General features: G+C 36.8%; 1 protein-coding gene across 1 annotated transcript; it reads right to left on the reverse strand.

Annotated features, from left to right (window-relative positions):
* Positions 1-262: 262 nt before the first annotated feature.
* On the reverse strand, positions 263-12,296 carry LOC117319591 (the record flags this gene model as incomplete). Its single annotated transcript, XM_033874374.1, is given in 9 exon segments — positions 263-668; positions 1,223-1,457; positions 2,623-3,017; positions 3,525-3,666; positions 4,307-4,507; positions 4,956-5,054; positions 5,252-5,383; positions 6,283-6,373; positions 12,124-12,296. Coding segments are annotated over 9 exon segments (1,554 nt in total). The 5' UTR covers positions 12,174-12,296.
* Positions 12,297-14,165: the final 1,869 nt, after the last annotated feature.

The following is a 14,165-nucleotide window of genomic DNA, read 5'->3' on the forward strand; positions in this document are numbered from 1 at the left end:
CCAATGCTATTTTTCAGTGTAATAATGTTTTTATTATCAAATGCATCAGTTTTGGATGAAATAAATCAGGGCAGGATAAAATAAGTACATTTGATTTGATGACCAAAATACATAAAAGGATGCAAGACTCTTTATGCCATATTGGCAGGTGTGGTTCTATCGGTATAATACGTAAAGTGTATCATTATAAATCTAGTATTTTTTTCTGGATTTTACAAAAATGTTGTCCTTATCAAAAATAATAAGGTAAAAACACAAAACGTAGAATAAGTTTATTAATAGTCCAGTGTAAAAGTACAATGATATAATGATAAAGATTTTAAAATGTCTAAAACCATTATTTTTACCAAAAAACAGTGACAATGAATTTGCTGTATACCTCTGTAAAATAAATGCCAAAAATAAAACTTTATCAAATTTTGTAAAAATGTTTTTTTTGTAAACTATCTTATTCTTCTTTCATTCCTCCGGCTTTAATTCGTCCTTGGTTTCCTCACTTTTTGAATCTCGGGGCTCACGTGCTATTTTGGTATTAGCGGGACAACTTTTAGGCCTGTTGTCTTTATACGTGTCTCTGTAAGTGGTACCAAACTCCATGGTTTGGTTCTTAAACAGATCGCGATGCTCCGAGATTTGCCGACAAAGTTTGGACCGCTCCGTGTGGTGACCTGTATGGATACAAATGTGGGTGATTCAGGCACCAACGAAACATAAACAAGAAATTTGGAAAGGCTTTCGTAAGTGGTTATTAATTGGCGCACACTCCCTCTCACTGATCACTTTGGTTTGTTTTTGTTTAACGTCCTATAAACAGCCAGGGTCATTTAAGGACGTGTCAGGTTTTGGAGGTGGAGTTAAGCCGGAGTACCCAGAGAAAAAACACCGGCCTACAGTCAGTACCTGGCAACTGTCCCACGTAGGCTTCGAACTCGCAGCCCGAGGTGGAGGGTTAGTGATAAAGTGTCGGGACACCTTAACCACTCGGTCATCGCGGCCCCTTCCTCTCACTGACACAAAAAGACTCACGTGTCTCCCTCTAACCGTTCCCAATATTATCGTGCTTTTTAGCGTTATCTAACTGAATACAAGCCAATGTAAGCTATAAGTTTTGGTCACAAGACTCACATCTCAACTCTCAATTGGTCTCCACCCGGACTTTTCCTTATACCCTCCAGAGTAGTCCTACCCGAATAAAACACCGAGTGTCACGTGACTGACTTACCTGTATAATGAGCACGCTGTGTCGACTGACAGACCATCCTCTCTTTAGGAGGTTCATATTCCTGTTTCATAAGAAACGACTTGGTGGCTTCCTCCAGTGGAATGCCTTTGAAGTTGTTCTGGTAAGTGGTCTCCAAGCCCGCGTCTCCAGACGCCACGTGGCGTATGATATCCTGGTTATGTTTCTTTTTTATTAAAGATGGCGGCATACTGCTTCCCGGATGTTTGTAATGGACCTGAAAAACCAATGCATCTTTTCATTATTTCTGCTGGTAGACTGTCCTCATTAACCCAGTGATAACGTCCACTTTTGCTTTCTTAGCCACTAGGATACGTCATGGCAAATGCGAAGGCACACGGCTGTTTGATTGCTGTCAGGAAAAACGCCGACCAATCGTCTGGCTGATGTATTTCTTTTAAACAAAGCCAGTTAATTTGACAATATGGCGACCTCGGAACTTGTCTGATGCACGTCAAGGGTCAACTTCTTATACACAAGATGGCGGTGACTGAGCCTTCAGAAAATGGTTTTAAGGAATTGATCAGCCCCTGGAAATGATTTTCGGTAATGCTTGATAGTACTAAACTTGTGTTATTAAAATCAAAATAATAGGGTCCGTTTTCTACCTGTATGAAAACTTAATAATTATGCGTTGATGTTTGATCCGTTTCTATTCTATTTACAAGTATCAAAATCTCACGCTGACCCGTGACCTACATGTAACTTGGGTAACTTTTATAGGATTTGAGGATAGATCGGACGGGACCCATTACGCTACGGAAAGTGATTTTAAAGAATATGTAATGTGATATGAATATGGGTTGGGATTTTGGGACCATACTTTTAAATAAGGTGTGAGTGTCATTATAATTTGAGAGGTGTCACTTTTAGATGTCGATTTAACATTTTCGACAATTTCTTCTGTCGGGCTTTGACTTTGCGTGTCTTTCGGTTTAGGTTTGAAGAAGCTATCTAGATATATATCGTTGATTGTGCTTTCTTCATATTTACGCACCAAACAACTAAACACCGGAAACCCCTAGATTTATAATAATAAACGGATACGACTTCAGGTTTCCATTTCCGGACTTCGAAAAACAGCATGGCTATCTGCGTATTTCATTATCATTAATTTTAATTAATCTACGTTTAGATTTTTTTGTGATTCTACATTCAAGACCTTGACGGGTCGACAATACATATTAGATATATTAACTTTACAAGACCATGGCTTATTAATAACTCATACTAGGATTTTTTATGTGCAAGCCCGGGCTTTTTTTATATAGCAAGCTACGCCCCTGCAGGGGCGCAGAGAGCAAAAACTTATTTCCTTATTTCCTTAAGCTTGCTTGAAATCTTTCAATTATTTACGATAAGAAACTAATTTTCATTCTTACCGCATATGTGCTATCCGTTTGCATCCATGTCTGTGGCCGTCGGTATGGTGGTTTCACCGCCCACTGTGGCTTCTCGGGAAAGGCCACGGGCCACACTTTGTAGGCCATACCAGCGGTCGTATTGCCGTCGAATGGAGCATCTATAAAGTGATACTCTGACTCGGGAGGTTTGCAAATAGTGCGCCTGCGCACATTGTAATGAGGCCGGAAGTCAGCAGTGAAGGTTGTCATCAAACCTTGTAGAGGCGGCTCTGCACTGGGTTCTTTAGCTTCCGACTCTTTTGGTGCTGGCTCGGCAGTTTTGTCTCCGCTGTCGCCAGGGGGCTCCTTTGTGGGTTGCAGCGCCTCTGGGAGCATCATCTTGGTAACTACACAGTTTGTGTTAATCACCTTTTCTGTAATCAATAATCGCGTACATTTAGAAACAATTCATAGGTCTATAGTTCGGATCTAGTGTCGACTTATATCACATGCATCAACGCCAAAGCGATCTAATAAAAGACACTAGAGAAATGCCAACATGGCACGAAACTGTAAATCTAGCTCAAATCGAGGGCAAGCTGAACCCTTGAAATCGTATAAGGATATATAAGGAGGCACTAAAGTTTCAGAAGGGTATGCGTCTTCTGGTGTCGATCACATTTAATTTCAAGAAGACAATTTCCAGATTAAATCATTATGTTGACCATAACACTTTGACTAGATTTTCATCAAAGAATTGCACCTTCGGTTGGTCGCGACTAGCCGATACACAGAAAAGTTTGATGGAGTTCAGATGAGGACGGAGTTCGAATACATAAGCGAGGACAGAATTACTACCGTGGATACGCTGACAGGATAAGCGAGTGCGGTGACAGGAATAATAAGTCAGGTGACAGAGATACTGAATATGGATGACTTACTGGTATATGATGGCAGCTCCTTCTTGGTGAAGAACTCTTTATAGCAGGTGGTAGAATCCAGTGGATCCGTGGACAGCTTGTTATTCTCTTCGGGCTTGATTGGCTTTCTCTTCTCAGTGTTCTCGTGCTTCTGGTAGTCGTTCTGGAAATGGCATCATAACCATATGGCAGCAGAGAATCATTAAGGCTTATACACTTGGAGAATATCATTATACCATACCCGACATACAGTCGTTTGCAAAAGTTTAAACTGTAGCAATTGATTTTTTTTGTTATCTTTTCGAGGATATGATAAAATCGAGAAAAAGTGATACGTTGGATATAAAATTTGAAGAAAAAAAAATCATTAAAGTGTATGAAAGAAATCTTTAAAACCACCTGCAATTTGTTTTTTATCTCCTTGAAAAACAGTTGAATTTTAACCATCAAAATAAAATATAAGGTGCATCCATATTCTGACAGCTTGATATCTATACATAATTGAGAAAAATTGTAATATGGAGAGTAAATTTCTAGGTCATTTGCTTGTGAGAGAAAAGTACAAATTGGTGAGAAAACAACGTAATTTTCTGACACAAACTTATGACGAAACAATCAGTACCCACTCATAAGAATAGATAACTCTGTATTGCGAGGAGACGGAATAATTTTGACAAGAACATCTAAGATGCTTAATATGCATTGATTATTGCTTGGAGTGGCATGCGAGTGTGGATACCGAAACTAGAATACTAAATTGAAAATGGGAATTATCAGATCGACATGGAATAATAGATCAATACCCTGAACGTTGATTCTGGGGTTGTTTTATGCTCCCCGCTTCGGAGGGCCTCGGTTGGACGAATGGGTGATGGACGACATTGCTTGGCCAGGTCTGGTTCAAAGTGTTGGTAGGACATCTGATAAATCGACTTCCCCTTGAACTTTGTCACGGGGGCGCTGTACTCTTTATATGTCTTATAGGGCTCGGTTCTGAGCGCCACCTGGAACAGAAAACACATTCGGTTTAGTCTAAATGGTCATGATATGTTTCTTAATAAGAAATAGATTGGTCCACTACATTCGGATTTTCGTCAAGCAACTTTGCCGTATGCAATGGAAAACCAGCTACTAGTATTAGGATTTAAACATGACTGCTTTGCTCAAGTCATCACTGACAAATATGTGCATGTCTGAATAGATATTGTTTAAAACAATTAACTAATGTAAAACACAATAGAGTTTATAAGATCATACCAGCTCTATTTCCATATATTCTTATTTGTATGACGATGACCAAATAACAAATGTTGATTGTCTTGTTGTTTCCCACGTTAATCTGAAATCATACTCACAGCAGCAACCGGACAATCAACACTAAATAATTCCATATTTAATATTCCCAATGTATGTAGCACCTTAAATATTTAACCAGCTGACCGTAAACCTTACCTTTGGGGCGAAGTCCACTTTGTACGTGGTATCGGTAAGCAGTGCGCCTCCCGCCGTCCGGTACAAAAACTCTTTCTTCTTCTTCTCTTTCTTCGTAGCCTATAATTGAAACACCGCCATCAAACAAAAAATCTGGGTATCTGATTTAATCCACCAATGAAATAAATTTTAAAAAAGAAGCGTTTTAAGATTTTTTGGTTATTTTTTGCTATTATCACGAACTTACATTGCAGAGTTTGATTAAGCAAGTTTGAATGTTTACTACTTGAAGTAGTGAAGATTAAGATATGACAAACCTCATGTGCAACATAATCCGTTCTGTACGTGGTATCCATTTGCATATCGCATGTAGAGGTAGGAATCTCCAGGTGGTTGCTCTCCGGTTTGATGTTGTTTCTTGGCCGCTGGAACGGCCATTTCGTGTACGACTGGAATATAATTGTCAGTTTACGTGTGTATACTGCATTTTAGTTATTTTTAGTATTTAATGTATACAAAAGTTAATCAAAAAAAACCACACGTAACCAATCTTGATGAGTACTTATAACTATGAATTACAGGTTGCAACGTAATGGAATATCAAGGGTGTGAGAATACAAGAAATGGAAGTTTAACAATACTTTTAAGGAAGAAAGAGGCGTTTCTAATAATAAAGACATTGCTTTACTTGATGACAAGAATTAGTTCAAGTAATGTGACGAGACACTGTCGTATCTGGTACCACACAATTACAAGACGTGATTCGTAGTTATCTGACAAGAATCGGTGCATATTGAATGGACCTGGAATGTGTGGTGCAAGACTCGACTTGATGGCAAAGAATGTGACCCAAGACTGGACTCGACTTGATGACACGGAACAAAACTGATATCCTGGACTCGGCCTGATGACAAAGATTGTGACCCACGGAACAAAATTCAATTCTGGACTCGACTTGATGGCAAAGAATGTGACCAACGGAACAAAACTGAAATTCTGAACTCGTCTTGATGACAAAGAATGTGATTAACGGAACAAAACTGAAAAATGTAACCGCCGGAACAAAACTGAAATTTTGGACTCGACTTGATGGCAAAGAGTGTGACCCACGGAACAAAACTGAAATCCTGGGCTCCACTTGATAAAAAAGAATGTGATCCACGGACCAAAATTGAATTCTGGACTCGCTTTGATGGCAAAGAATATGACATGAGGAGCAAAGCTGAAATACTGGGCTCGACTTGATGACAAAGAATGTTACCCACGGGCGAAAACTGAAATTCAAGCATGGAATGAATTCGAAACATTTTGAAATGCAAGAAATATCTATGAGGGTTATAGTACTTACTGTTTGGTACTCGGATCTCCCGTCACTCTGAGTCTGTGTTAGCCTCAGACCCAAACGCCGGGCATCCCATGCTGGGATTTGGTTTCGATTTCTAAAAAAACAGACGAATATAATACAAACGATAGCTTTCCTGTCACTATATCTTCATTACAGAAGTGAAGCGAAGATAAATCACTAGTATTATTTCATTGAAATGTTGTTTGTAAAGACTAGAATGTCATAGAAATAGATGTGTCGCATGCATGAGCCATTTTTATTGAAATGGCGTCCTTTTTGAAAATTCATCGTCATCATATGATGCTGCTGGTTGGCTGGTTGGTTGTTAGAGCTTATATAATTAACGTCCACCCAACATTCGGTCTCCAAAGTATGTAGCTGCATGGAATCATTGCATCCTCGTTGTTCCAAGGATTACGTGTTCGCTTTCGCTCTCTGTCCTCCTGGAATATGTCATGGCAAAATCGAAACCACTCGACAGGCTATTTGATATGGGGTCAGGACGGGGAAGGGGGCTGACCAATTGTCAAGCTAATGTATTTCTTTGAAGATCACAGATGAACAAGAACAAAGTTTAGTTCTGGTCAAGTTAACGGTTTGGCGATTTGGCGTTATCACACATGGAATGTTCAGTCGGCGAGTGATGGGAACTCGCTCCCCACATCGGCAGTCAAAGACTCAACTCTGAACACTAAATGACACCAGACATCTGTTTGTCTGAATGTCTTAGCCCCAAAGTGACACTGGTATATTGTAGCGCTTACGTTTTACACTGGTTTTATACTGCACAATCGGATAACAGCGAGTTAACATACAAATTCATCGGTGTTAGCTAGACGTAGGTAATCGTAATTGGCTAACATACTGTTCGACTATTGACGTAAAAGTAGGGACAACGGGTAACCAGTATGGCTTTCTTTTGGGCGTAATACACTATGTCAACGTTTGTCATTTCCCTCCTCATTTCAAGCATTTTCGTTTTTTGTCTTTTTTTTTTTCATTTGATTTTTCTGCTTTTATTTTTCACCTTGATTACACTAAATTCTGCACACTTATCGCAAATTGTTTCCTCTTTCAGCTCATGATATTGGCATTGATTACAAAGTGTTAACTCTGCAGAAAAATAATGATATTTTAAAAATGAAAAAGCGAAAACGATGCATATGGTATGGGCTAAAACGAAAGACAATTTTCTACAAGTGTGCAAAAATTTATACAAATCCGTTTTAAAATGAAATCGGGAAAATTCAAGGAAAAAATAAAAAAATGCGTGAAATAAAGGGGAAATGACAAAGATGACAAATATTTGATGTAAGTCAATTTGCTGGCCAAGGGTGTTCATTGATACGATGCTACCCTTAGATCCGTCAAATGTGAACAGGAGAATAACTCTTGGCTTTAAATGTTGATACGGGGTTCGAACTCGATATGTAATCCATTATTCTCTGATACTGGTAATATTAAGGCAGGAGTACCTCAGCGCTCTATCCTTGGTCCCCTACTATTCCTGATTTATATAAATGATATTGCTGAAGTTCTGCTTTCTGCCTCACGTCTTTTTGCTTATGATACCTCATTTATGAGTACATCTGCCTCTTGTAATGAAATTCTTGGGCAAAGAGATGGTTGGTAGATTTTAATCCACGTAAAACAGAAGTGATTTTTATTTCGAACTTTAACAATTTAGAAGAGGTCATTGAATTGGAATTTGAAAACGAGTTCTTAAACTTTAGTAATAACCATAGACATTTGGGCGTCACTTTCAATTCGAAAGGTAAATTGAGTGACCATATTGAAAATACTGTTCTTAAAAAGCTCAATGCTCTGAGAAAATTGAAATACATGCTTAAACGTGATACATTAATAAGAATATGTAAAACATTTATCTTACCGGTTTTGGCATATACGTGTGAATTATGGGATGGGTGTAATGTGTTAAAATCAAATTTATTAGAAAAGGCCCAACGTGAAGCGGCACGTATTATGACTGGTTTACCTTCATATGCTAGTAGCAATTATGTATACATTGAAACGGGTCTAGAGCCACTTTCTGATAGACGTAATAGAAGAAAACTACAATTACTCTATAAGATGAAAAATAATCTAACTCAAGATTTTTTTTTAAAATATTCTAGTGTCCCAATCTGTTGGTCAAAACACCCCTTATGCATTGAGAAATAGAAATAATTTTGTTATTCCTTACTATAGGCTTTCTAATACAAATTCATCCTTTTTACATTCAACTCTTCGTCTATGGAACGAACTAGATCATAATATTAGATCTTCTCCTAGCTTGAGCATTTTCAAAAATGCTATTACACCAGATATAAATACACTAAAACATCCCTGTTATTATGGTTTTGGTGATAGGAAAATTAATGTAATTCATACTAAGTTAAGGTATCAAAACAGTTCTCTCAAATATGACTTATTTCGTTTTAACCTGGTAGAAAATGCTGTATGTATTTGTGGTAACCCCTGTGAAAATGCCTTTCATTTTTTCTTTGAGTGTCCAAATTACGATATACAGAGGCAATTACTTTTTCTTAGTCTTCGAAATGTAGATATCGATGCAGCTATAAACTTGCAGTTACTCCTATGTGGAAATGTTCATCTGCCAGTAGACACTAGTTTAATCATATTCAGAAATGTGCACAAGTTTATAAAAACAAGTAATAGATTTTAAAATGCATGATATTTGTTTGTTCTGTACTTACTGCCTTTTGACAAATCGGAAACAATGTTACAAAGAGGTAACAAAAATATTGAATTGGTGACCTTTAGTCTATTTTGTCAATTTTTGTAATTTTGTGTTTGTTTTGGGAGAGGGCGTTGATAACTTGTGCCCAATACCTTTGTACGTTTTGACAATAAAATATGTTTGAATCATGAATCAATCAATATTACAAAGAGGTAACGGGTAACAAAGAGGTAACAGCCTTAAATGTTAAAGTGGAAATAAACTTGAAATCGGAGATTCAGAAAACAGTACACCTACCAAAAAAATTGTTTCTGAAATTAAAGAAAGGAAAAAGAGGGAAAAAAGTTCTTCTTTCTTGAGTTCCGGAACAAATTCATCATGCAGGCAGGAAAGGTATGGAATAAAATACCAAATTAATTGAAAAGTTATTAGAAGTATATGGTTTGGAATGAAGAAGGACCAATGAAAGGAAAGGAAATCGAACAGAGTCCAGGGACACGGCCAATTGGAACCGGCCTATTACAGTTCGCTTTGAAACGCAGACACCAAAGAAATGGATATTTAAAGAAATTAGAAGAATTAAAAGTCATCGAGAATTTTTCTCAATACAAATCAGAAACTATTTAACAAGATGTGAAAGAGAAACAGAGAAGCCATTACATGAGGATGCGAGGCAGAAAGAACATGGCGAAACGTGGGACTAAATAGATCGCGTCCGTGGACCGCTTTGGAGTAGAAAATTGTACACCTTCCGAAAACGACGAACATCGCATAAAGGAGAAGAAGAAACGTTAAAATAGCATTTCTTAAACCTACATAGTTACATTGTATATATACAAAGTTCTTCAAATTAGCATCTGAACTGTGTTACATGTACAATGTACAATTTAGTATGAATTATAATGTTGAACAATCTCCTGACAATGTTTAAATTTTAGATATATGGGTATAGAGGTATTGTTTTTGTTGTTTTTGCCTGTATCCATTATTAACTTAACTTATAATAAAGCCACAAAGTTACAAACTTTTCCGGCAGTGGCAACAAGAAGTTGCAAAATAAATCCCTGCGAACTTGAGTGTGACGGACAACAACGCATGAGTGATCCTAAAATCGCCGCCGTGCTTCGCGCTTGTCATTACTGTAAAAATGCCTTCAGTACTGAAAGTCTTCTTTCTCGCTTCTTGGAAAGATGATATAAATATTTGACCCTTAACCTTTGATTCTGTCAGCACAAACTTTGCTACTGAGTAATTTATAGGATCGTAACATATCGTTATACCCTTCAAGTATAAGTTTACATTTGTTTTAGAGAGAACAATTATCAAATATTAACGTGATCCATGGATGTGGAAAGAGTGCGGTTATCTAGAACTTGGTCACTTTTTGATATGAGAATTTATTACATTTAACCAGTGAAATATCGAAAAATATTCATTCTTTAAAGGTGAGATAGTTTTCCAAAAATATAACTTTTTCTAATATTTTTCACTCACTTTTTATGATTTGACCAATAAAACAAAATGATTATGTATAATTATATCGGGAAAGGGCTCGATGTAAGTTGTATAATTTGTGCTCAATCCCTTTGTTAAGTTCAGTTACAAATAAAAATATGTTTAAATCAAAATCAAACCAATAAAACACTGCTTACAAACGACGATGGGGAAAATTAAAGGCTCGTCCGGTGTATTTGGTAACAAAAATGTAATAAAAAGAATATCTAAACGTGTCTTCAGTAATACCAAATATATTTCACTCGTGTGACTAATATTTTGATATTTTTCACGAGCGCGCAGCATAGATATAAAGATACATCCTCTCTATCTTCCCACTATGGTTCTAAACTGGAAACTATTGGATTTTTCAAATCACTACTCGTATATATTGACCAAGCTACTGGTCATGACAAAACATCCAACTACATGTAAAATATAAACTATATTAAAACTATACTAACAGTTTTTTCCCTTCTACGATGAGACAATGGAACAATATTGATGACTCGTTAAGAAACTCTGTCTCTATTTCTAGTTTTAAATCAAAGATAAAAACATTATTTCCAACAACAATTTCTGAAACTTTTATTAACTGTAACCCTAGGAATCTTAATATATTACTATGTCATTTACGAAATAATGTAAGTGACTTACAACATGATAAATTTATTGATCACTTGACTGATGATTGTTCCTGTGAATGTGGTGCCCCATTAGAAAATGTTGAACATTTTTTTCTAGAATGTCCTCTATATAATGAATGAATGAATGTATGCATGTATGTATGTATGTATGTAGGTATGTAGGTACGTACGTACGTACGTACGTACGTATGTATGTATGGATATATGTGTGTATGTATGTGTGTATGTATGTGTGTATGTATGTGTGTATGTATGTATGCATGTATGAAGATAGGTGATGGTTTTCTCTCCTTTTTTTCTCTCACTCTCTCTCTCTCTGTTGTTTTGTTTTTTCATCATCTCCATTACCTACTGTTATATCTATTTTTTTTCATTTTTCGACTTATTTATATATTTAATTTTTTGTTAACCTTTTCTCTTCTCTTCTCTTCCCTCTCAGTTATGATCTTCTTTTCCATAAATTGATAATAAGCATTCCATTTTACTTTTTCTCTACATAATTATATATACAACTATACCACTAAAATTATTAATAATATTTATGATAACGGAAGTACGGAAAGGACCTGTATAGGCGTGTAAGCCTGTTGTCCAATCCATTTTGTATATCTATCTCTATTATGAAATATTGTATTCAAATTAATTCAAATGCTTGATTGAATAAAATATTTTGAAATGAAAATATCAACTACTTTATCTGGTTAGAAATATCCCGCGCTAAAACTTTACCCTTATTTAGAACTATTACCCGGGGCATGATGGTAGATTCTACAACAGATGTACACGTTAAGTTCTATATTTTCTGCTGCCTCATTTTCTACAATGAGTTGAAGATAACTGACACCGTAGATGTACTAAATAGGCTTTATGCCAGACTTCAACATTACAAGAAACGGAACCATTCCGAAACAAAATCCGGACGGCAACCGCACATTCGATAATCCACGAATTAGACAATACAATTTGACTTGGATAATATCAGGGTATAAAGTTAGAACCTACCTTGCTTTGTGTGGCTTTTTAGCCGATTTAACACCCGCTGCGACGGACATATCACTAATTCAATAATGGGAATCTCATAACCCGGCTTATCCAGCGGCCATTGTTGATTTTGTAACTATTAGCAATGTTACTTGACGACGTCATAGCGCAATGACGTCATAAACATATCATGTGATGTCGTTATGTCGTAAGAGATAATGACACGTGATATTTGATAATCAGGGAAAGTTTACGAAAGGATGGCGCGCTGAACGAGTATGGGAAAGTCTTTCCGAAGTTCTATTGAAGATTCCTGCAATAGTTTACCGGACAGTGTCGTTGGTGTAGATTCTGTATTTAAATTTGAAGTAATTTTTTAAGATTTATAATAATAATATTTTTAGATGAACACTGGTTAAATTAAGAGTTTTATCTAAATGCAGTAACAATTCCAATTCCTTAACGTCAAGCTAACTAAGTATTTATATTGTGTTGTGTATTAATATACACGATATGGATATATGATTCCAGCCTGCGCCCATCATAAATGCTATTAAACTAAATTCGAATGCATTTCACAAACAAAAGGTTTCGATGTAGGTCAAAAGCTCTCCAGACCTTTTATTATTTATTTATCTCTGCTATTCGACAAAATATAAAATGGCAATAAAAATGATTACTACAAAAATAGAATAACTTCCTCCGTGCTGTCATCTCTAATACTTTTAATTGTGACGGGTTCTTTTTGTAATATATACTACTTGTGTACAATATCATCCCCTGTTATGAAAACAAAACACAAGCAAAGCTGGAGACATTCCAATAAAATTCTAGTTAAATTTGAAAATGACAGTAAATACATGTATACATTTTGAGAAAAGGGATCAATGAGAAGAATGAGGCCGTAATCAGGACAGGTCGGTGTGTTTTTGTACACAGTCTCAGTCACTCAGCTGACGGAGCATGCTTCTATGGCTGAGCAGGATCACGCCGGAGACCCGGGTTCGATTCAGGCTGTCGAACTGTGTTTTTCTCTCTTCTTTCATCAGCTGTTATATGCACGGACTTATATGTAGGTCTGTGTTATGTAACAGGTTTTTAAAAACTTAATAACAGGAGAGAAGTGGGTGTCCTGTTGCGACTAGACTTTTTTTTATCCAGTAAACTCAATTGATTCAAACATGGTTTATTGTCAAAACTTACAAAGGGATTGGGCACAAGTTTTTGCAACGTATCAACACCCTTTCCCCCCAAAAAATACAAAATTACAATATTTGACAAAATAAAGACCTCCGTAATCACGCGGATATAGGGAGGCGGGGCCCACTGAGGAGAGAAAATACATTAATGAGGGCATATTAGTGCCTAACAAAATTGTATCTCACGGTCCTTATATAAATATGTATATACATATGTAGACATATTTTTTTTACTCTGGTTATCAATTGTATCTCGATGGGGATAGTTTTTGTTTCCAAGTGTGTAGATAACTTCGGTTTCATCGTGGTCTAAGGGAGTTAACTACCACTGCATGATCCAGGAAATCTTCTGTGTAGTGAGTTAAAAACAGTCACTGTTTACTTCTTACCGGCGACATGCCGAACAAACAGGAAGGTAAGTTTTATCATCAACAAAATGATATATATGCATTCATAAGGCACATTATATCTTGTATTTATATCCTGATAGATTACACGAGCCATATTTGTGTAAATATTCAACGACCCCGTCGTCATGTATGCGTCAACTGTAATAACAGGGTTTGACCAGAGACCTATATACTATAGGTCTCTGGTTTGACGTGGTCCGATGACGCAGAACGAATATTTTCACTCCAGGGTCCGACCAAACATCATTTTAATATGATATAATGCGTATAATAGGCCGATCGAGGTATTATACGCCGATCTCGGGGTTTCCCCGACCTGATGATACTCATCGCTGCTTGCGAAAGCATTGCTGTTACCTCCGGAAACTCGAGGGCGAGTTCTTTCCTGGAGGGGGAGTATGTAACCTTGGTAAATACTAGCCACAATATACGTTACCTCTGACCTCTAGGTGGA

Source organism: Pecten maximus, unplaced genomic scaffold (genome assembly GCF_902652985.1).
Source record: "Pecten maximus unplaced genomic scaffold, xPecMax1.1, whole genome shotgun sequence".
NCBI classification, from domain to species: Eukaryota; Metazoa; Mollusca; class Bivalvia; order Pectinida; family Pectinidae; genus Pecten; species Pecten maximus.